The sequence below is a fragment of the Neomonachus schauinslandi genome, chromosome 13 (assembly GCF_002201575.2).
Source record: "Neomonachus schauinslandi chromosome 13, ASM220157v2, whole genome shotgun sequence".
Classification (NCBI taxonomy): domain Eukaryota; kingdom Metazoa; phylum Chordata; class Mammalia; order Carnivora; family Phocidae; genus Neomonachus; species Neomonachus schauinslandi.
This window is the reverse complement of record NC_058415.1, coordinates 42,998,823-43,024,154: the sequence shown is the minus strand read 5'-3', so window position 1 is coordinate 43,024,154 and position 25,332 is coordinate 42,998,823. Positions and strand designations below refer to the sequence as shown.

General features: G+C 41.2%; 1 protein-coding gene across 1 annotated transcript in view; it reads right to left on the bottom strand.

The window, feature by feature from the left end:
* SH3GL2 (SH3 domain containing GRB2 like 2, endophilin A1) overlaps positions 1–25,332 on the bottom strand; it is a 46,480-nt gene that overhangs the window by 6,306 nt on the left and 14,842 nt on the right. Inside the window, exons 3-5 of the mRNA XM_021682418.1 lie at positions 4,391–4,534; positions 3,416–3,549; positions 1,205–1,363 (exon numbers count right to left, since the gene is read on the bottom strand). Coding sequence (XP_021538093.1) covers positions 1,205–1,363; positions 3,416–3,549; positions 4,391–4,534 — 437 coding nt within the window. The remainder of the gene's footprint in view (positions 1–1,204; positions 1,364–3,415; positions 3,550–4,390; positions 4,535–25,332) is intronic.

Here is a 25,332-nt window from a genome sequence, read left to right as displayed (position 1 = left end):
TCGGGTTGTGATCTCGCTGAATATTGTCCTCCAAGTCAGCAAAGTCAATGCTGTCCCATGAGTTTTGGGGGTGTAATGGGGCCCTGGGTGCAGGGAAGGAGCACTATAATTCAGGTCAGCCCCATGCCTACAGCATTCCTCTTCAGTAGGTAGGTGGGACACCAGTTGTTCTACATAAACACCAACCTACACCATCTCTGGGTGGTGGGAAGGTCCAGATATGTTCAACATGCCTCCCATATCACCAGTCAGGGCAAAGCAGTTAAGTGATAAGCACATAAAGGCTCTGTAAACACCTTGGAAGAAGTTGGTCAGCAACTGATAGGGTCAGAGGTGGGAGTGAGCAGGAACTTGAAAACTGGTTAGCTGGCTTTATTACATGAGTGCTCAGAAGTCCTCATGACTACAGGGCTGAAAGAACTCAACAGAATATAACTTCTAAAGCCATGAATAATAATTTAGCACACTTGGCGTGGTACGTGCGTGGCTCAGTCGGTTAAGCATCTGGCTTTTGATTTCGGCTCATGTCATGATCTCAGGATCATGAGATTGAGCCTCATGTTGGGCTCCATACTGGGCGTGGAGCCTGCTTAAGATTCTTTCTTTCTCCCTCTCCCTCTCCCTGCTGTCTCTCTCTCCCCCTCTCTAAAATAAAAAATAAATAATAATAACATTTTGGTGCACTGGAAATGTAAAAGCAGCTTTTAAACTACATTGCCCCCAAATATAGCATCTTTGCTACAATCTCAATTGAAATTAGTTTTTGAAAGAAAATATCACGTTTACTTCAAAATACAGAACATCTTAATCTATACTGAACCCTCAATTCTAAATGCATTTTAGGTGATATTCTTTTATAATCTGAAGTCAATCTGCCCTATATTTTGACAAAGTATTTCAAGCTACTGGACTTCTACATGGATCATCAGAAACATTCTTCATCTTCTCACAATTGGTAATTCTTTAAGACCATTAGTAGACAAATATCTCACTAAATTAAACTATGGAAATACAGAAAAAAAAACAAAACCCTTACCATTTCTGGATCTACTTTATTTCAAATTATTTTAAAGAAATAACTATCTACCAAAGTTCTCACCACATAGTATAATTAGATATGAACCTTTTGAATTATGTAACCCTCTAACATAATCTTGAGCCTCAATGGCAAGATTAAATTAGAAATCAGAGGAGAGGGACTCACATCCATCTCCAAGAGATTGAACATGCTTGACTCAGCAATTTCTTTAGATTCATCGAATTTCTCCAGAGCCTGACGGAGCTCTTCATCTGGAATCTTGCCTTGTCGTTTCTTCTTATAATCAAAGTCCAGGCGTCGACCCTCCAACTTCTTCAGATGATGCTGAAAAAGTCAAGGGCAGGAATATGCTTTGATAGCGTTCATGGAAAGGCCTATTTACAGCTCACTTCTCCATCATGCCTATGAGCTTCCAAAATAAGACAGGTTAAATTCTAAAATATCACATCACCAAAAGCCAGCATCACTGGGGCAAATGCTTCCAAAAGCTAAATATGGAGAAGCATCTTTAAAAATAATTAAGAGCAAGAAAGAAATTTTGCAAATTACCAGCGCCCTTTATTTTCTGCCCTTGCTGGGCCAAAGCCAAGCTGGAATATGTCTTTCCATCCCATGACAGAAGCTGGGAATGTGTGCATATAGCCACCCACATGGAAAACACTGCTACACAGAACCCACAAATTCCCATCTTCAAGAGAAATGGTGTCTCATGAGAAGGTAGGAGAAAAACACTTTCCTTGAAAAGAAGTGGGAAAGACTAGCATTCTTGCTTTTTGAGTCCTAGCACACTAACACTGGAAAGGGTTTATCTTTGAGGAAACCAGTCTGTGAGAATCACCTAAGTTGCTTATCAGAAATCTGAATTACTGATCACCTGCATTAAAATATCTAGGGCCAGGGTCTAGGAATCTATACTTTTTTTTTTTAAGACTGACTGATTGATTGATTGATTGATTTGTCAGAGACAGAGAGAGAGCACAAGCAGGGGGAGCATCATGCAGAGGGAGAAGGAGAAGCAGGCTGCCTGCTGAGCAGGAAGCCCAATGTGGGGCTCGATCCCAGGACCCTGGGATCATGACCTGAGCTGAAGGCAGACATTTAACTGACTGAGCCACCCAGGTGCCCCTAGGAATCTATATCTTAACACTTACCCTTCTTGACTGATGCAGCTTTCAGGGAACCACTGATAAGTTAAGTCTCCCATTTGGTAGATGATGAAACTCAGTGGAAAAATTCTAATTTGGAAGGGTTGCTAGACGGGGTCTAATGCCCCAGAGTGTTCTTCAAAATCCCTCCTCGCATCCTCCCCACTGCCTGACCACCCAACCTCTGCCCAACCCTCTAGTGACAAAGTAGGAAAGTCATTTCCCAAAGCTACAAATTATCTTTTTTATTCTAAGGGCTGTAGTATTCCATTACTAAGGGTGGGAGAAAACACTAGGTTTCCCTGATCCTGGGTGTGTATGGAAATAAAGGCAGGGAGATAAAAACAGAATTGGGAGTGGTGAAGAAATGAAAAGGAAAAGAGGAAGAAAAATATCCTAGACCTTTCCTCCCACTGTACACCCTGCCTCCCATCCATGCCCTGATCCAAGTTAAATGTTTGTTCCTTTGGAAGGGATATTCTTGTAACACATTTGAACTTGTAGTCAACTGGAGGGTAGAGTACTGGAGTCAGGGGTAATATTGTAGTTTAAGAGTGAGTCTGCCATTTACTACTGCAATCCTGAGCAAGTGATAGGATGAAGGAGACTCAAGCTAGAATAAAGAGATCTAGGGGACTTCACATTGTGGATGACCATGTTATAATAAAGTTAAATTTCAGAGAGGTTCCACAAATATTTGTCGAAGGAATGAATGAGAAAACATTACAGACCTAGTTGGAGGTAGAGCCAGTTGAACTTTATTTCTTTGGAACAGCTCTACGTGTTTTATAAAGAAGATGGTTATTCTTCCTCAGTCCTAATAATCGCTATGAAAATATGAAAACACGTGTTTATAGAGTGATAGTATAACAATTTACCTAAGCTAACAACTGATACAGTTAGCTTTCAGACGGTGAAATCAGCCCAGAAAGCAGTAATTAATAAAATTGGGTAGTATCAGAGAAGGATATTATTCTTCTGGGGAAAAAAAAGGCTGATAACCTGAAAACTCAATGTGGAAAAGTCAAATGTAATATTCATAAGCGGCACAGTCATAATAATGGGATAAAGTATTGCATTTCTGGTTTCTCTCAATTTATCTTGCTGGGTTATTTTGTAATCCAAACCTCATCACACACAATAAGCTTAAAAAAATGTTTTCTGAGGGAAAAAGGGCACCTACATTTGTACATTCAAACCACTCACTTCCCAAAGGATCAGTTGCAGATACCTGAATTTCTCTCAGATCTTTGTCATGAAGGTTCTGAAGGGGGTCAATGAAGTTCTGCTTCACTTCCATGTCCAGAGAGTCTTTCACCTCCGAGAGCTCCCTCATGGCCTCCCCCACCTCACCAAGCGCTGGGCCTGCAAGGGGAGAATGAGCCTCTTGTATGTTAAAGGACAAAGGTGAAATGTACATGCAGTAAGAGGGCCACCACAGCCGAGATGACAGGCAAAATATAATGCCTTCCAGAGAACAGTGTAGTTTCTACCTAGGACAGGTTCATACAGTACAACAGAGTCAATGCTACCAAGGGGATGGTATCCCTTATTATGAAGAACATAAACTTTTGCTTGTCCTTTAAAAAGCAATTGGGGAAGCTCCCTGCCCTCCCTTGTCACTACTGGATTTCCCTAGCAGGGAACCCGTTTAATGCCAAAGCACTGAGCAGAAGCAAATACCAAGAACAGAGATCAGGGTTCAAACAGGAAGGACAGTCATTAGCTGAGACCTCCCATCATGAAGGAGTGAAATAGAAGTGTTTTATATGGTGACTGAGTGTTGGAGGAGAGAGGGGTGAAGGAATTCACCTGGGGCCGTAGAATTGGGTACCATGTAAGCAAGAGCAGAGACCAAAGAGAAAGCTCACGGGGCAGGGTGTTACATCATGCTGACTGGTCCCCCTGCCTCAACACTCAGTCATGGCGGACACACTTCCCAGTAAGTTTCCAGGCATCTGGATATGTCAACTGGCTACCGTGAAGTCTGGGATCTCATCAGGGAAAAAGAAAGTAAACAAAACTATGACAAATCACACTAAAAATGATGAAACGCCTCTGAAGGCAAACTTTTGGCCTCTGTCTCTAGGACATATAAAACTGAGAACCAAAATATAAAACCAAAATCATCTCCTGCAGATCATCTTACTGGCACAAGATCCCCGTGGACAAATGAAAGAAGTGAAGTGTGGAAAGCACTCATTACCGAAGTTGCAGTCATCTCCGAGCTCTCTTCCGAACTTGAGCATGGCCTCCGCCAGCAGCGCTTCTGCCTGTGGGTAGCCTGGCCCCTTCTCCTGGCCGCGGATTTTTGACATGGTGTTGATCATGCTGAGTTTAGCTCTGGAAGCTGGAGAAGAGAGAGCAAACACTTTCACAGTAGGCAACGTGATACAGTGGAGACCGGGCTGGAAGGAGAATCGGGCCCTAACTACCTGGTCCATAAACCAGCTCAGCGACAGGCAAGCACATCTTCACCTTCCCGGCTTCAGTGTCTTCATGTGTAGTATGTGCAGGCTGGCCCATAGATAGATATAAATTTTCCTTCATCACTGAACTTTCCCTTTCTCTCAATGTCTTATGAGGAACTTAACAGAAAAGGCAAAGCCCTTCTGGGGAGAGATCCCACCCACTGTCATGTGCTCTTCCCCATTCTCCTGGGCAGCTTTCTGACCCTCTCTTCATTATGGCGGCCCCAGCAGTACCTCCGTGGAGCTGGGAGGCCCCACGGAAAGCATTTTGAAAACCTCTGAATTATGTATTCTCTAGGTTTTAGGATTCCAGTTTTATATTTCAATTCTAGGAATCTATGGACAGAAGTAAGAAATTGGGGCGCCTGGGTGGCTCAGTCGTTAAGTGTCTGCCTTCGGCTCAGGTCATGGTCCCAGGGTCCTGGGATCGAGTCCCACATCGGGCTCCCTGCTCCACGGGAAGCCTGCTTCTCCCTCTCCCACTCCCCCTGCTTCTGTTCCTGCTCTCGCTATCTCTCTCTCTCTGTCAAATAAATAAATAAAATCTTAAAAAAAAAAAAAAAAAAGAAGTAAGAAATTGTTCATTCTTGCAGTGTGAGAGCCTTATGCCAAGTTTCACTTACACCCCTATTTTCAAAATCACTGCTCAACTGAGATTCTGATGGTAAACAGACCCATGAAGAACAGAAATATCGTGTTCATTAAAAAGGCTTCATCACTTCCCTAGCACATAATGGCTTCTGAGAATTAGTCTTATGCCACAAAGACAGCACTTCGATTTCTTTTTGGGGTTGTTTTGACAAAAGGGGATGCCTAGAAAGCAATTCCAGTTTTCATGGAAGAAAAAGTTTTGTTAACACACTGTGAAGGAGACTTTCCTGATGCTTGGATGTTTCCTCAGGTTCATTATTAGAGTTGGGGCTGTACATCAGCCTAGGACTATGCCCAGGATCCCATCGGCATGGAAACCCTGATAGAATTCACAGCCAAAAGCACTTCTGGTATTCAGTGGCTGATAGTTAATCTTGAACATTTGTTTCAAATAGGCTTTTTTTTAAGTTTTCATTTAAATTCCAGTTACTTAACATCATGTTCTATTAGTTTCAGGTGTACAATATAGTGATTCAACAGTTCCCTATAACTCCTGGTGCTCATCACAGCAAGTGCCCTTCTTAATCCCCATCACCGATTTCACCCATCTCCCCACCCCGTCCCCTCTGGTAACCATCAGTTTGTTTTCTATAGTTAAGAGTCTGTTTCTTGGTTTGCCTCCCTCTTTTTTTTCCCCTTTGCTCATTTGTTTTGTTTCTTAAATTCCACATATGAGTGAAATCATATGGTATTTGTCATCCTCTGACTGACTTATTTTGCTTTGCATAATACTCTCTAGCTTTATCCACATCATTGCAAATGGCAAGATTTCATTCTTTTCTATGGCTAATATTCCATTGCATGCACACACACACACACACATCATCATCATCATCTTTTTTTCTTTTTCCTCGGCTTGGGTTAGGGTTAGGGCCAAGGTGAGGATATGTGCCTGGAATCCTGAAGTTCAGAGACCTCTCAAGAGAATATGCTAGGGTGAAAGTAGACATGGCAGCCATCTATTGAGCTGAGGCAAGGTGGGATTTATGGGCTCCAAATGCTCTTTATTTTTTTTTAAGTTTTTATTTTAATTCCAGTTAGTTGACAGTGTTGTATCAGTTTCAGGTGTACAATGTAGTAATTTAACACTTCCATATGTCACAAATAGACTTTTATTTAAATTTGGGCTTCCAAGGTTGAAACTGGAGATGGGGAGAGTTATCATGAGAGGGTTCCTCCAAGCCCTGCCCCAGGGATATTATAATGAACAAGGCAACTATGCTGCCTGCCTTTAGGAAGTTCACAATGAACTAAGGGTGGCATCTATTTTAAAAGCAATTAGAGGGGTGCCTGGGTGGCTCAGGTCATGATCCCAGGGTCGGGGGATAGAGCCCCGCATCAGGCTCCCCGCTCAGCGGGAAGCCTGCTTCTCCCTCTGCCTCTCCATCTCCCTCTGCCTCTCCAGTTTCCTCTGCCTCTCCCTCTCCATCTGCTTGTGTTCCCTCTCTCGCTGTGGTCTCTCTGTCAAATAAATAAATAAATAAGTAATTAGAGTGAAGTGTATATACTCAGTGTCATGCTGGGGAATTACAGCAAGTTACAGAAGGATAGCATCACCTCAGTCTATGGGGGTGGAGCATTGCAAAGAAGGATTCTGGAGGGAAGCGTCGTTTAGAATCACATAGTGAGTAGCAGTTAGCTGGGCTAACAGCATATGCAAAGCCTGGTGGTAACTGAAAAAATATATATAATTCACATTTTCTTTACTCTGCTTTTCAGAGAAAGTATATAAAATACACGTTAAATTTCAAAAATTGAAAATGCCACATGGTCACACATTTTCAAGGGAACAATATTATTAGAGCATATTTTCAAAGCCTCTTCTAAAATAAGTCATATCAGAGATCCAGAAAAGACACAGTTCCTGCCCTCAGTGTGCTCACAGTATAGTGAGGTGTCAGATAAAAGATGCAATGATGGCTAATTTGCCCAAGATACTTGGGGAACACAGAGAAGAATAAAAGCACAAATAAAAATGAAATAAGCAAACACCAGACAGTAAGAATTACAGAATGAATAGAAGGAAAGAAGATAAATGGAGACCAAAGAAATAGAGTACTGAAAACACATACGGCGGTCAACCCTTTTCAATCCTGTTTTGACTATTTGACTACACCCTAAAGACTTGTATCTTTTACAAAAGTTGATATTGATTTGTGCTTATATCTGAGTTCTGTTAAAAGTCATCTTGTGGTAAGTACTTACCAGAAGTCACTGAAATGGTTTAATATACTGTGGCTGATTTTTAAAGTCATCATTTTCAAATGTTGGTTAATTATAAAAAGCTTTAGTCTCCTACTAATTATTTAAGAGTATCTTGGATATATTCTACACTTTCATGAGGAGGAAGAAAACCATTTCTATTACTTTATCTATTTCTTCAAATCATCTAAAATATCTATTAATACACATATTATTCTTCATATTATAAAGAGGCTGGCTTTTAAATTCATTCACAAACTCATTAAATATTTATCAAGAATCTTAGATTAGTCAAACTTCTGTGTTCTTAAAAGCAATCATCAGACCTCTGAATTCATCATCTTCAAATGTAACCTAATTGTTTTTAAATGAATTTTTTTTTTTAAGATTTTATTTATTTGACAGAGAGATATAGCGAGAGAGGGAACACAAGCAGGGGGAGTGGGAGAGGGAGAAGCAGGCGTCCCGCTGAGCAGGGAGCCCGATGCGGGGCTCGATCCCAGGACCGCGGGACCATGACCTGAGCTGAAGGCAGACGCTTAACGACTGAGCCACCCAGGCGCCCCTAAATGAATTTTTTTAAAGCTATATTTTAAGAAACAGAGAATAAGCCCAGAAAATACAAATTTTAGACATTAGAATTCCTATAATATGGTCTCTTCTCCTTCAAGCTATCTTTTTTTCCTTTCCACCACTTTACTTTCCTCAGAAATTTTTAGTCTCTCAGGCGACATCCCATCTTTACTGTCCCAGCATCACTACCCTAGAGTTCAAGTCCCACCCATTGGGTTTACTGCTAAAACAGCTTCTCAACAGCAAACCTTCCCCCTGGTCCACGAGAGCAGGATCCTGGTATGCTGATCTGTGTTATCTCCCAGACAGGGTTAGCGTAAAGTTGTACACACAGTGGATATTTAACACATGTCCACTGAAGGGAGAATAAATGAATGAATAGATTATCTTGAAAACTAGTAGAATAACATGGCAATGGTTTCCCAAAGTAGACTATGCTCATTTCCTCTGGCTCATGTGCCTAAGAGCTTTTTGAAGCATAACAGAGAATGGGAATTAGAAAACTTGTTTCCTTCTGTTGAAAAATAAAAGTTTTTTTAGGAGAGAAGAGAAGATAACCAACCCTGCTTAGGGTGGGATTCCATATTAAAAACAGGGCATTAGGGCCAGCCCACACAGTGAACTGTGAGATTCCCCCACCCATTTCCCCTACTTGTCCCCCAGAGAACTGGCAGCCAGGTTAATACCTTCTGGATAGGGGACTAGAAGATTCTTCTCTGGGGAATACAACCAATCCAGAAGAGACCTAAAGACACTGATAGCTGTAAGCACCCAATACACCAACTCCAGGCTGATCACCCTAGAAAGAACCCATTACAGTTTATAAGCTTCCACTGACCCCCACACAGCTTTACTGCCCTATACCTAAGTGGAAAAAGACAGACACTGTCACTAGATTTTGAAAAAGGCTTCTAACATAACAGAGCCAAAACAAATAAGGCAATTATAGGAAACAAACAATTCAGGGAGGGAAAAAGAACTATCATTAATGTTCTCAGGTGTCTAAGATACTTTACCCATGAAATAAAAAAAGAAACAGAGGGGTGCCTGGGTGGCTCAGTTGTTAAGCATCTGCCTTCGGCTCAGGTCATGATCCCAGGGTTCTGGGATCGAGCCTTGCATCAGGCTCCCTGCTCCACGGGAAGCCTGTTCTCCCTCTCCCTCTCCCCCTGCTTGTGTTCCTGCTCTCGCTGTGTCTCTCTCTGTTGAATAAATAAATAAAATCTTAAAAAAAAAAACAGAGGAACTCTTAGAAATTAATATAACTGTATATGTGAATTTAATTAAACTATAAAATTAAAAAATCATTAGAAGCACAGAGTTGAGGCAGATCCCCCCCCCCAAAAGGAGGACAAAATTTTAAAAAGAGATAGAAAATCAGAAGAAAGCATAAAATCAGGATTAGTCCAGGGGGTCTGGTGGCTGAATGATGAAAGTTCCAAAAAGAAAACACAGAGAAGGGGAAGAAATTTTTTAAAAGTTAAAGAAAATTTCTCAGAACTGATAAATGTATGTTTCCAGATTGAAAAAGTCCACCGAATGCCCACCACAATGGCTAAGCGGGTCCACAAGGAGGACCATTAACATGAAATTTCACTGGGAACAAAAGTTCCTAAAACCTTTCAGAAAGGAACAGGTTATATACAAATATCAAGAATTAGAAGGACACTGAACATGAGAATATCATGAACAAGAGAAATTTCCTCAGAAAACAATGGAGCAATGACTCCAAATTTCTTAGAGAAAATAATATATAATTCTATATTCAAATTATCAATGAAGAATGAAGGTAGAATGATGACATTTTCAAACACACAAGGAAGGTTTCTGATCATTTTTCTTCCCAAGCTAATGGAAGGGCATTCTACCAAAATGAAGGTATAAATCAAGAAAAGGGACAGGTATAGGATCTAAAAAGAGATCCAATGTAAGGAAAGATGTAAAAATGATGACAAAAGGAGATCTCAGGAGAGTCACTGTGCATCACACATTGAGGGGCAACTGTAGCTGATACTACACATCATAACCAGGGACATGTAACACAGGAAACCATGACTACAAAGGAGCTATACTCTCACCATGATCCCCCATGAGGTCAAGTTACAGTTATCAACCACTATACCTTGCTTTATAATGCACCCTTCATTGGTTTCCCCTCTAACCTACTTCCCTTGACGTTTCCTGGAATCTCTTCCCAAATCAACCATTTGTGCTCAAATCCTTACCTCATGGATTCCTTCTGGGGGAACTCAAACTAAGACAGCAACCAATCTAGAATGCAGCATCAGATATCTCAAAGATAACAACACCTGACATGTTTCAATGTTAATGAGAGAAAATTCATGTGCATGGCAGAGGGTTTGGGAAAGAATTAATGAATGGTACACAAAAAGCGAAGAAAATGAGAAATAGGGGCACCTGGGTGGCTCAGTCGGTTAAGCGTCTGCCTTTGGCTAAGGTCATGATCTCAGGGTCCTGGGATTGAGCCCCATGTGGGCTCCCTGCTCAGCGGGGAGTCTGCTTCTCCCTCTGCCCCTCCCCCCACTTGTGCTCTCTGTCTCTTAAATAAATAAAATCTTAAAAAAAAAGGAAAATGAAAAATAAATATTAACTCCAAGAAAAACAAAAACATTGTACAAGAAAGGAAATATAATCATACTATATGTCTCAGCTCTATACAAGTTTACAAGGGCATAAAATGTAAATACTGAATACTAATCTAACAAAAATTATGCCATAAACATACTGGTAATAAGGAAGGGAAAGGATGTGGGAGAATGGGAAGATAAGAAAAGAGCAAACAATTCTCATCTTCCAAATTGGAAATCAAATAGAAAACACCTAAAACTGGAAAACCAAGCAGGGAGCAACATAAGCATATTGTTTCAAGATTAGAAGAAAAACCAAAGAGCGAGCCAAAAGCATCTTGAAAGTGTTGTTTCTGGGAATTGGGGGAAAGAATGCAACTCCAAGTGCACTGCTGCTTTCTGTAAAAATTTTTATAAAATTCTTTGATTTTGTATAATATGTACATGTATTACTTCCCTTATTAAAAAAAAAAAACCTAAATTTAAAATACTTCCCACTCTCTTTTCCCTTAGGAGACCTAATTTAGTGGCTGAACTGGATAAGTGATACTCATGGTATCTTGACAATCTGGGCACTGTTCTAACCTCAAGGATCTTTCAACAAAAAGTTTTATACCTTAACTGGTTTAAGGAGAACTGGCCAGGAAAAGAAAACATACAGATTAACAAGTAAAATGCCATCAAAGAACCATCAAAGAAAAGGGTTTGATGAGTCCACAGCCAGTTGATATCTGGAAGCAAATGTATCTAGTCAACTTAAACAGCAAGAACTGAAATTAGGATGACCCTAAAAGACTGATCTTTCCCAAAAAAAAGGGAGTGTGGGGGAGTCCCATTGTTTTGTGCTCCATAAAAAGTCAGTTTACTTTCTGGCCTAGTGTTGTAACTACTGGGTAGTTACAAACTCACTACTTCCTCTTCTTGGTTTTTAAAATTTTTATTTCTTAATCCAAATGAACAAACAAGAAAGCCATTAGGTCTTGTGTTTTAAAGAAATCAGCATAGTGCATTAAAATAAACATTGGCTTTGGCTCAGACAAACATAGGTAAAAATCCAGGCTCAAAATCTTGCTGGCTAGTATATTCCTGAAAAATAATCATTCATAAGGTTGTTACCTGTATTCACTGATAAAGAGCAAAAACAGTAACTAGCAAAGGCACACACACAACAGGCACTGAGACAGGGGAAAGTTCTCCTTTATTCCAACCCTTCCAAGTTCTCTTTTCTGAGTATGGGCGCTGGTGTGCTCTACCGCTGGCTTGAGTGTATGGGGAACTCCATTCCCCAGCATCCCTTCCCCACATGCTTCACAGTTAGAACTGGTAGAATGTGAGGCTGTGCAAGACTTGGGAGGTGAAGGGGAAGCAGGAGTCATAACATTCTGGAGGCTGTCACTGTACAGAGGAGGTGACAAACTGATGCAGAGCTACAAATGGGTTCCACCTTGTTCTCCCTCTTCCCTGTTCTGTGTCCAGTTCTTCTCAAGTGCTGATTCTGCTCATCAACAGTGAACCCAGACCCACCAAAGATGTTTTGTTACAAATGCAGAGGTAGAAACCCTGAAGAACCAACAACCTTCTACTGCCTTCCATAGCTTTTGCAGCTCTGCATTAGTAGCTGGACCGGCCCACTTTTCAGATTCCTTTCTAAGTTCATTCATCTGGTTCAAGGCTGGTCAGTGACCTTTCTGTGGTCCTTAAACTCTACTTTTTTGGTCTTTACTTACCCAGATCTTCCCATAACTGTACAAGCTCTAACTCTTATAATCTCTTATTCCATGATATCCACAATGACTTTCCTTCCCTGATTGAACCCTGAATCATACAATGTGTGATGGTCTCATATCTCAACTCAAAAAATCATGATCCCAGAAAGAACCCTGAAAATAAGTCAATAAAACTGGCTGTAAATATTTCAGTTCTGCAAAACTGTGTTTTCAGAATCAGACATAAAAGAGAATAACTAGGTAGGAGTTAGCTTCTAATTGTGGGAAGAACATCAGAAAAGGGAGCCAGTTTAACAAAGTAGGATTAAGACAAGAAGTTTGGAGTCAGACTGAGTACAAATTCTGGCTCTATCTCATATTGGGCAATTTTGGCCCTCAGCTTCCTCACCTGTAAAATGGTACCTCCCCCCTCACAGGTTTGGGTTGATGTAAGGATTAAATGACATAATGTATGTCACAAGTGATTCTTATTAGATAGAAAACTGAGCTTGGGGAAAGCATACACTGGCCTTCAGACACAGGAAACTTTTTTTTTTTTTAAAGATTTTATTTATTTATTTGAGACAGAATGAGAGAGAGAGAGAGCACATGAGAGGGGGGAGGGTCAGAGGGAGAAGCAGGCTCCCTGCCGAGCAGGGAGCCCAATGCGGGACTCGATCCCGGGACTCCAGGATCATGACCTGAGCCGAAGGCAGTCGCTTAACCAACTGAGCCACCCAGGCGCCCCGACACAGGAAACTTCTAACGGTTTCTTCAAGTTATTAGAACTGTTCCTCTTCTTGGAATGGCCTTCCCTCTCTCCATCACCTGCCCAACATAATACCAAGCACCCCACCCCACCCTGTTTTTTTAACAAAGTCTTTCTCAATCACCCTTTACCTGTACTGCCTCCAAGTATAAGTGACCCCTTCCCTCATTTAATGTCTCTACTGTGCTCTGTATATACATTGATATCTCATGATACTTTTTCTCTTTTCTGTATGTCTGTTTCCTGATTACATGTCCTACTGAATTCTAGCATATGGCCAAGCATACAGCATGTGCTTACTTATTTACTGTGGGCCAAATGTCTTTATTTAAAAGTGATCTGACATGATGATTTGGGAGAGCGAGTCATGCTGATGGCAAACTGGCTGGCATTTCCCTTTAAGATTTCTGAGGCTGCCAAGGCTTTTCATTTATCTTGCTTCCATTTCTTAAAGTACAGAAGAGTGGAATCCTACTTCCCATTTACTCTTAGTACTGCTGGCGCTCGGGTAGCAATTCATCTCTAAATTATGTCATGAAAAACTGGTTTATATGAAAATGACAAGAAATTGATCACAAAATCTCCTGGAATCAGAATATGGGCTCTCTTTTCCCTGAAAAAGAGGGTTCCTAAGCTAAACTGTAAACCCTAGCTAAGGGGATACAAAAGGTTAACTTAGTAAAAGTCAATAAATAGTTTACACCAGAAACAATTATGTATTCCCGGATATAGGAAAATTCTGGATTTGCACTGCCTGATTGAATTAGTATTTACCAAAAGTCTTTTAAAGATCTTCTATGATAAAATGAACATAACAAGTATTTATTAAGCACCTACTATGTGAAAGGGACTATGCTAGGGAGACTCTAAGAGAAGCAAGGTGCAGCTTCTGCCCTAATGAGCTTCTTGTCTATTTGGAGAGTCAGAGAGCACTCCACTCACCATAACACGAAGCAGACCCCACACTGTGGGTAAGGTCCTAATGTATTCACATCACAGAGAAGAGCAGTGAATTCCATCTAGTACAGTAAGGCTAGGAAGGCTCATGAAACAGGTGACACCTGAGCTGGGCTTTCTCAAAAAGCAAGCTATACAGGCAGAGTGGTGGGAAAGGCCATTCTAGACCCCTGGAGACTATGAGCAAAGGCACATGAAAGTACCTGGTATATCTGGAAACTTCAAAAAGTCTGTGGCTTAGGCGAAGAGGCCACAAAGTTGGAACCAGATGGTGAAGGCCTGACTTTTATGCTAAGGAGCTTGGATTTTATTTTGTAGACAATGATTCCTGTCAAAGGTTTCTGACAGAGAGTTATTTCAGATATAGGCCTTTAAAAGAGCTTCAATTCAGATTAAATCAGATTTTAGTCTGGGGAAAAAAGATTTTTTTTTTTTAAAGATTTTATTTATTCATTCGAGACACAGAGATACAGAGAGAGAGAGAGAGCGCATGAGCAGGGGGAGAGGCAGAGGGAAAAGCAGGCTCCCCACTGAGCCAGGAACCAGACGTGGGGCTCGATCCCAGAACCCTGGGATCATGACCCAAGCCAAAGGCAGATGCTTAACCATCTGAGCCACCCAGGTGCCCCAGGAAAAAAGATTCTTAACATCAATTAGGGAAAGTAGGAAGTGGGAAGGGGGTCTTTCCAATGTCAAAGAAATTACTGCCTGCCTATACTTTCTTCTAGTTTTATGGTTTCAGGCCTCACATTTAGGTCTTTAATCCATTTTGAGTTTATTTTTGTGTATGATGTAAGAAAGTGGTCCAGTTTCATTCTTTTGCAATTGGCTGTCCCATTTTCCCAGCACCATTTGTTGAAGAGACCATCTTTCTCCCATTGAATATTGCCTCCTTTTTCATAGATCAGTTGAACATACATGTGTGGGTTTATTCCTGGGCTCTCTATTCTGTTCCATTGATCTCCATGTCTTAGAAAACATTTTAAAACCAGATTTGAAGACTCCACCTCTGTCTTACTGACTTAGACTATCTAGGAGGTCAGAGCATAAAACATGTCCCTAAGGGTACTCTGGAGAAATGAACAAGCACACTTGGGCAATGGAGTCCCACCTCTTGTTGGACTGGACAATCAGTTAGCTGAGTCAGTAAGCTTATGATTCTTGAATTTCTCTCTCCAGCCCAGACCTTTCCACTGTGTTACAGACTCATATATTCTAGTATCTACTTAACTGCACGAGGATGTTTACACATTTCAAATTTAACATGCTCAAGCTAAACTATAGTATTCCCTATATTAGTGAATCTAATTCTACCCATTCTTCTACTTGCTCAGGCCCAAAACCTTATAGTCATCTTTGATGTCTCTCTTTGTCCCATACATCACATCTAATCTGCCAGTAAATTCTGTCAGCTCTGCAATTCAAAACATATCCAGAATCAGAGCACTTGTCACTCTGGTCAGAGCCCCCATCATCTCTCACTTGGGTTATTAAAAGAGGTTCCTACTGGTTTGCCTGCTTTCACTCTTGCCCCCTATAATCTATTCTGTGTATGAATCCCTTTCATTGTAAATCAGATCAGGTCGCTCTTCTCAAAACCCTTTAATGGGTTCCCATGTCATTCAAAATAGGAGACATAGTCCTATGTGCTTGTCACTACCACCTGACACTGGATATTCACTCTCTGTCAATCTCTTCTCACTAGACTGGAGGCTCCATGAGGTCAGGGTCTTGGTTTGCTTCATTTACTGGTATGTGCCCAGGGCTTAGAAAACTGCATTAGAATAAATGTGACACATAATTAAAAAAATATTTTCCTCTTCTATAGAATGGAGAAAATCAAAGCTACCCTGCTGGGTTATTGTGAGGATTAGAAATTAAGTTTTCAAAGTATATGGCACTGTGCTTGGAATTTGAGGAAATACTGAATAAAATCAAAGCTATCACCAACATGAGAAAATTCTTTGTTGTATGGAAAGTAGGTTAACCAAGAGTTCTATTGAACTACACAAATATAGCATTCCCAGACTATCATGGACAAGATGAAAGTTTTTAGAGTTTGTGGATTTAGATATAAAATCTAATGTTGTCTCTAGTATGACACTAAGCACAGGGACAAGACAGCCCCGTCTAGGTAAAAGGAACAGAGTTTGTAAGAGAGAAAAGGCGGGCACGAGAGGATGTTCAGAAAACTCTACATTCTCACTTCCTTCCTCTCCGTTCTACTACTACCTCTATGTCTGTGGATTAAATCTAAAGGAGCTATAAGTTTGACTTAATAGAAGTTTCTAGTCTAGGTTTACTTTGATGGTGAAGAGACTATGAATAAAATATTAAAATCTTTCCTCCTTCCCTGTGAATAAAAATGACTTTAACTCTCTTGCTCTGCTCCCCTGGAGACCCGGTAAAGGTGTAATATCACCTATTACCAGGTAATACTGCTTTTGGTAAATTTCACTGCTGATTGATACACTGGGAGGATTATGAATGAATGATCAATGCCGGGTGACAAGCCTTAGCGTTAGGCTTCTCTAAGTATAATGAATCTTGTAACTGGCGATATCCCTTACTGGGACCTGAGAAGTGACAAGTGATACTAGTGATATTGATTCCTATTTAGGACATGGAACCTCTAAGCCCCTTCTCCCCCTGCAACCTGTTATGTTCTCATTCTCTAGAACCCAAGCTGTCCTTTGGAAAGCCAGGAAATAACCCTTGGCTGCTGTATGGACAGCTGATAGAACCACCCTTGAAGAAAATGCCTGGCATTGTCCTGCATGCTTCCTGTCTTAATGTTCTTCCAAGTGCTTGGAAGTGGGATAAACTGTCAATTTGAACCTATGAAGACCCCCAAAATGAGTGCTGCAGAGACTTAGGAGCAATTTGAAATAAACAGTTTATTACTTTTTGTATTAGTTTCCTAGGGCTACTGCAACAAAGTATCATAAACTGGGCCACTTGAAACAATAGAAACTCATTCTGGAGGCCCCATTCCTACACCTCACCCTATGTATCCCTTCCACTTAGCCACTTAGCTGTTCTGAGTCATATCCTTTGTAATAAACTAGTACACATTAAGTAAGTATTTCTCTGAGCTCTGTGAGCCACTCTAGCAAATTATCAAACCCACAGGGCAGGGGTCAGAAGCACCAGAGGCTCAGCCTTGGGACTGTTGTCCAAAGAGGGGGCAATCTTGTGGGACTGAGCCCTTAACCTGTGGCAACTGACACTAACTCCAGGTAGATGGGGTCAGAAGTGAATTGTCGGACACCAAATGGAGCTGGACAACTGGTCAGCGTGAGAGAAACCCCAATGTCTGGTGTCAAAAGAATTCTGTGGGTAGAGTGCAGAGAGAAACAGTTTTCCATTTATATCTCTAAAACAGATGTAGCACACTCATATGAGTGGGTGTTGAGGTTTTGACAGACATTTGTTGGAAAACCTTGAGGTTTTTTTTCTAGAAAGCTTCTGTGAAATGTGAAGATGTGTAGGTCCCAAGCCTCTGAGGACAAGGCAAAAGTGGTATTTTCTAAGGGGGTTTGGTCCCAAAGACAGCAATAGCAGAGGATGGAGGTTCTCTTTCCTCAGGGGAAAAAAAGAGGAGGGGGGAGTCCTGATGTTATCTTTTTTTTAAAGATTCATTACATTCATTGTAATTCAAAATCAAGGTTTATAGCAAATGGGATTTCTCTAGATCTAGAAACCAACAGTCTCTATGGAACACGGGAAGCTGGAATGAAGAGGCTAGCACAAATGTGAGCACAGGGTAGGAGGGGATGAAGGGACACAGGGTGATGAAAGTGCGTGTTTGCTGAAGCGGGGAGGACAGGGATGAGCAGTGAGTCTGCCCTTTTGCACTTCATTTTCCTCCCCACCCTCAACGATGACAGGGGTGTTTGGGGACAGACCTTCCATAAATAAAAACAAAATTACAACCTGCTTTAAACTGCTGTATTATGTTCTCGAAGTGGCTTCTTTCCCTCTTTAACTGGGAAATTTCAAATAAGAAAACACAGTGACAGGGCATCTGTCTGTCACAACAGGGAAGAAGAAAAGCCAACCCCCGCTTCTGGCTTGTGTTGATGAACACATATGACACTCAGAAGGGGCGGTCACGGTATTCCAAGTCACATTTTCATGTTATAACCTAGTGAATGTAGCATTCAGTAGGGGAGACCAAAGACATGGAATAAATTTTCCAGATTTGAGGAGATACCTCTCTACTCACCTTACAGAAACCAAACCTAGTTGCTCAAAGGAACAGAGATCTGTTGCAGACAAATGCTTAATGATTCCTACAAGTATTCGTAAGTGCTACCATCTGGTTTGAAAATTTATAAAGAATCCTGATATATTTTTGAAAAACTAAAGATCAGGACCACGATTCATCCTAGCTATCATCTCTGAAGTATCTGCTATGTGTAATTCACATGCATCAACTCTTCAATCCTCCCAATAATATGAGGGACAGGTTTGGTTTCTCCATCTTGTAGATAAGGAAAGTAAAGCACAGAGAAATGATGGAACTTGCCCAAGGACACATAGCAACAAGCTGAGCCAAAACTGAATCTTAACTATGTCTCAAAAGCCCGCTCTCGTCCCAGAATGCCATTCTGGCTTTTGTTGCTTTATTAACATCTTTGTTAAAATAGGTCAAATTAGGACTTGTCAGCTTTAGCTATATTCACACTTGTTAGGTGATTAAAAATGCAGAGGTGAGGAAGTGTGAGAGACGCTGTGACTTGGGAAGCAGAATGAGTGCCGCACCATGATCAGGGGATTGGAGGGCTTTCCATCTACATGACCTTGGCTAACTACCTAACCCCCTCCGGACCTCTGCTTCCTCATCTTGAACGTAAGAGGACTGGCTTACCTGATTTCTGCAAAGCCTTTCAAATGCGAAAATCTCTCATGTATACACTAGAGTTCACTAGGATAAGTGGACTAGGTCATTTACAAATGAGAAGGACGTAGTGTACACAACCTAATGTCAATTTTCAAAACCAATGAAACTCATCCTTTGCAAAACCACTGCTGAGTTCAAAACCAATAGGTCTTACTTTAAAAACTCCAATGTAAAGATTTTAACTTTATTCTTTCTTTTAAGCCTTCTTTGTTTTTATTTCCACAAGAAGGAACACTACAGCCAGATTATTTCCTAATGATCTGGTTTCTGTTTATGGTTCTTTACAAAAATAAGAATTTTTTAAAAGATAAAATAGATATTTCAAGGAAAACAAAAAGGTAATTTATTTTCCCTTCTTGTAGAAAATTGTCAAATTTCATTAGGAGTAATCAATTACTTAATACAGCAAACACTGTGAACAAGTATGTTAAAATTTAGAGGACAAAAGTGATATTCTCCTGTGTGACAGAATCTATTTTCATTTCCTACTAATTAACGTGAAGACACATGCTATCAAAGAAATATCACAGGACAGGGTTCAGACTGCAGCCCTGCCACCAGCTCTGCAGGGAAGAGAGGTGCTCACCCTCTCAGCCTCACCCAGCCTGGTTATAAGTGGGAGATGGTAATACTTAGGGACAGAATTGTTGTGATGATAAAATCACAACAATTGTGATGTATGAAATCAAAGCAGGTGCTAAGTAAATGTGAGTCCTTTTCCCCCTTTTGGCTGGAGAAAACTGTGGTTGATAGCCATTTCATCAAAATGGCCACCAAGAGCTAAAAGTCTGCTTCCCTCTTCATTACCTATCAAGGCTCAATGATGCCTTTAGCTGGTGCAACAAATTAATTCTGAATTATTTTAACTAAATCTGTAAGGCCTAGTCAGAGATTACAATTGAAATCTGAGCATAAATCCCCAAATCACATTTGGAACTTAATATTTGCAACAAAATGTATGTAGTAAATAACACTTCAGCATATATTTCACATTGGCAGCCGGTGATGACTGTGTAATGGCCTAATTCTCCCAGGTGAAATCTCAAGAGTATCTACAAATCTGAAATGAGCCCTCTGATGCTCCTTACACTGTAGGCAATGTGTTCCCTGGACTTGCACATTAATAATTATTAAAGGATGCAAAAGAAATACATGGTAACAAGGACAAGTTAAATATTCTATAAATATTCTTCTAGAGACTGAGGAAAGGGAAGAGGAAGATCTGCCCACTGATTTATACAAATATGCAACTCTAGCACTGGATTATGCTACTCTCAACCCAAATAATGGTAATTATGTAACACTTCTCTCCAAGGCACCAGAGCTTTCTTTTGCCCTGCTGAGTGGGAGGCAGCGGGGAGGTACTTTAAGACACTTGAGTGGTGGTCCACAGCAGCCCTAAGAACCCATGAGATGGGACAGTGAACATCTCCCACCTCCACAAGGGGTGTGGCTCGATGCCAGTACAGGACTCACAGGGAGCCCTGGGAAAGCAGGAGATTACATCACAGGAGCATAAAAGGGCTCCTGCAGCTTGAAAAAATACACAACCCTCTGAGTACTAACATCATGAGCCCTTTACTTCTTCTGGTTCGGGAAGCAGACAGAGCGTGGACATTTGTACTATGTTATTGTGTGGGGAGGGTCCTGCAGTGGGACTTCTCCCTGGAGGCCGTATCTGTGGAGGTCTCAGTGTCCTGTGCATCTTACTTCGGAGAAATCGCTAGGTAAGCCCCTGAGATACCCTCAGCTAGGCAGACCCTGCAGGCCACTGGCAAGAGAAGGTGAGTGACATTTCTTGAGCCCCTACAAAGTGTCAGGCAGTGTGCCCAGTGCTTTTCACTGTCTCGTGTTTCAAAGGTATCTTCAGTCTTAGCACAGAGTGGACCTGACCTACCACTCCCTAGGGAATTTGGGAGACTTTATCTTAAGCTGCAAAGATGCAGATGGTATCTCCTAATCTACCTCCTGCTCTCATGGAAGGTATCCAGGGAGCCAAAAGTGATAAGGGCAAATGGCCAGATGACCCCAGCAGACATGGATATGCCTGAAATAGGAGCTCTAGTTGGGGGACAAACAGCCATACTGTATTAGTTTTCCATGATGCATAAGAAAGTTCCACAAACCTAGTAGCTTCAAGCCACACCTTTATTATCTCACAGTTTCTGTAGGTTAGAAGTCCAGGTGCAATGTACTGAGTCCTCTGTTCTTGGTCTCACGGGCTATAGTCAGGGTATCAGCCAGGCCATCTTGGTATCAGGAAGCTTGTGTGGGAAAGAATCTGCTTCCCAGCTCACTCAGGTTGTTGACAAAATCGCAATTCCTTGTGGTGGTATCACCAAAGGCCCTGGCTTCTTACTGGCTCTCAGCTATGGCCACCCTTATATTCCAGAGGCTATCCTCAACTCCTGACACTTGGCCCTCTCCTTAGGCAGTCATAACACAATAGTTTGCTTCTTCCAGGCCAGGAGAAGAATCTCTCACTCTGGTCTGCTAAGAAAGATTCATATAAAGTAATGTGATCATGGAGGAACACCCCATCAACTTTGCCATATACTGTAACCTAATCAAGCAACATGAGTGCTGATCCCATTAATTTTGCCATATTCTATTGGTTAGAAGCAAGGCACAGATCCCACCTACACTCAAAAGGAAGGTATTGGGCAGGGGTTTGGGTCATTAGAGGTCAATCTAGAATGTATTCACCACACATCCCAAGACTAAAGGTATCTCCACATTTTGTAGAATATGACAGTGAAAACAAAATGGACTGTGGAGACAGTCATATCTGAACATGAATTCTGGTTCTTTTGTTGCATGACTTTGGAGAAATTACTTAATCTCTGAATGGGAACAATTATCTGTGTTTGTAAATATGTTCTGTCAATAGCTCCAGCCCAATGATCTAAAACATGAGATTAAACACTTCCACACTTTTTCCAAAGCAACTGTGAAATGTATTAATTGTACATGACACCAAGTAGATATTACATAGAGTAACAGCTCTGCAGATCATGATTCTACCTGGGAGGTCAGCTACTCCTATAGATGGAGCTTAAATATGCTTAACATGATTTGATTCATTCATTCAGCAAATTAAACAGCTACTAAGCACCAATGTGCTAGGTACTGGGTATATATAAATGAGCAAAACAAATACAGTCTTGTCTCTGATGAGTTTATGATACAGTGGGAGAGATAAATAGCACTGATATACTACTGAGGGCACTATTTGTATGTTAGGGATAGTAAACAGGACAGGGTCCCTACCCTGGTGGAGATTACATTCTAAAATGGGAAATGTGGGTGATGAGCAGATGATTTTTAAAAAGAGAAAACGCACAATGATTTCAAATGGTGACAGGTGAATAAGAGGGATATGAGAGGAGTGAGAAGAGGCTACTTGAGGACAGGGTGTCTAAGGAAGGACTGCGTAGGGGAGGTGGGGTAAAGAGAAGGTGCAGCCACACAGGAGCCGGGGTAAGAGTCCCAGGCAGAGAAACTTCATGTGCAAAGAGCCAAGGCAAGAACATGCTGAGCACGGCTGAGGATCAGAAGTCAGTGAGAGTGGATGGAGATCAGCAGAAGCTCCAGCGCAGGGCAAGAGCCAAATCACAGAGGGACTCACAGCCAGTACATGTGCTCTCAGTTCAGTGGGAAGCCACCGGAGAATAATAAGCAGAGGAATGACGACATACGATTATGTCTTTAATGGAATGAGCCAGCTGCTATGTGGAGAATATAAAGCAGGGGAGTAGCAAGGGAGGAAGGCAGGATACTGAACAAATAAAAACAACATATAAAAGTAAATACCATGAGAAATACAAGAAAAGATAAGAACAGGGCTCTTTGACTGCAGTGTATGAACACCAATCCTGCACTCGGGCTCTTTGAATTATGGTGGCAGAGACAAGACATACCTTAACCAGTAAACATGCAATAAAAGTTAAAGCAGTGATAAGTGCCATGGAGAAAAATAGTAAGAAAGGTCTTAAGTAGTGATGAGGAGTGGTGTTTTAACCAAGATGGTCAGGGAAGCCACACAAATAAGACGACACTGGAGCAGAGCCCTGAGTGAGGCTGTTGAGAAGATGTGGAAGCAGGTGATGCCGGCAGGGCGGGCACCGTCCGGATGAGTGGGAGTGCTGCATGTCTGAGGAATGCCGGGGAGGCTGGAGATGCTGGTGCCCAGCGAGCCGATGGAGACGGGCAGGCACGTAGGAAATGAAGTCAGATCGTCGATCCTGTAACCCACAATAATGGCTTTCAATACTATTCTAAATGGGAACCACCGGAGAGATTTGTGGAGAGGACTCACGTGCAGGCCTCACGAGAATACAACAGTGGAGTGGAGCTGATTCAGAGGAGGCTCAGGGAATGGCTCTCAGGGGAGGTGATATTTAAGACAAAGTAGGAAGGATGAGTAACAGGACAGATGTCAGGTAAGGGGCAGGTGGGCATTCCAGGAAGTGGGAACAGCCAAGTGCCAAGTCCTGCTGCAGGAAAGAGCATGAAGCCCCAGAGAGACTGTAAGGCCAGGAGGCCTGCAGGAGGGTGCACGAGAGCGAGAAGGGATGTGGAGAGACAGACATAGAGCAGGGACCACCACACGCAAGTAGGGGATCACAGACTCAAGGCTATTAGAGTGAGACTCCATTAGCTTAATATTCTCTATGTATGCATATTTTAAATGTCTAATATCTGTTATGATTAAGTATATTTTAAATAAGGTCTGGCTTTAGCAGTCCTTAGAGACACAGAAATGAGTATCAGTAACCTACCAGTGCCAGCTGACTTAAAACTGGATCATTTAAGGTGCCTCAAATATATTAGGAACCTATTCATTTTCACTGTTTTTCCCAAAGATGCAGTGAAAATAGGAAAACCCTCCAGCCTGTGCAGTACATATAGCATATGAATGACACCACATACCACCCACCTTATTTTCCTCTTTGATATGTTCATCCCTGAAAGACCCTATTCCTTTCAAGTTTAGCAACATTTTCCTCACAATTACTTTTGTCATCTCTCCTTCATGCATTTTCCTTACTTTTCAGTGTCAGGATTTAGAAAAGTAAAAGCTCTGGCTACCAGCCTCCATACATATCCCCTATTCTTTAAGAGAAAAATAGATACATTCATTTGTGCATCTAATCAGAAGACATACTGAGGGCCAACAATGAACCAGGCACAATGCTAAGAGCCCTGAAAAACAAGATGAATACAACTGAGGACCTGCCCTCCAGGAAACATAGCAATTTCAGGATGTGTGGAGCCAAGGATTTGAATACATGAATGCCAAATAATACATGTATTGATTTCAGTCCCACTGTCACCAAACATAATCAGTGCATTTTCATCTCTGGAAGGAGCCTGTGGGAAAGAAGTATAACAGTTTTGATGTAATATCTTTCCAGTGACTAATGAGATATTTCAAAATTAATACAGCTAACTTTTACTTCCACAGGCAACAATCCACAAATGAGATTTAAAATTATTACTAAAAAATTATGAATAGACACAAAATGACCCCGATTTAATGCCACAATCTGAGGCATGCTGGAGAAAGCTAAATCGTGTAGGCATTCAAGGAAAGAGCATTTCTGTAGAGAATCAAACCTTGACTGTGCACAGTGTTTTTCATGTCCAAACTGCTTTTTATCTATGCATCTTGGAAATTTGCACAGGATTATATAACTTCTCAGGGTCAGAACAACTTTTCAGTGCAAACTGAAAAAGCCTCTGTCACAATCACTAAGCTAAGGCTGGGAAGGAAACGCAGCCCAATTTGGCCATGTCCATCATTCTATTTCAGGGGAAGATCTCTGATGTACAATGTAGTAGATTTGCAAAAGGTTAAAAAAAAATTAAAGATATCCTAGTCTAAAATCAAGGGTTCATTTCTCTACTGAAAAAAACCACCACCAATATACATAAGCCAAGGAGCTAAACAACAAACATATATCAAAATATAATAAATAGCTTTAATGGCAAATTATCTAGAGCTGTCCATTATGGGAACCACTGGCCACATGAGGCTATCGATCATTTGAAATGTGGCTAGTCCAAACTGAGTTGTGCTGTAAGTATGAAATACACACTGAATTTCAAAACTTAGCACAAGAATAAAAAAGAATGTAAAATTTCTGAATATTTTAATATTGGTTAAATTTTGGATATATTGGGTTAAAAGCATATTATTTAAAATCAATTTTCCTTTCCTTTTTACTCTTTAATGATGGCTTGCATCTTATTTCTATTCGACATTAGATTAGAAATTTCAGAATTACACATGTGACTTGCATCTATTTCTATTCGACAATGC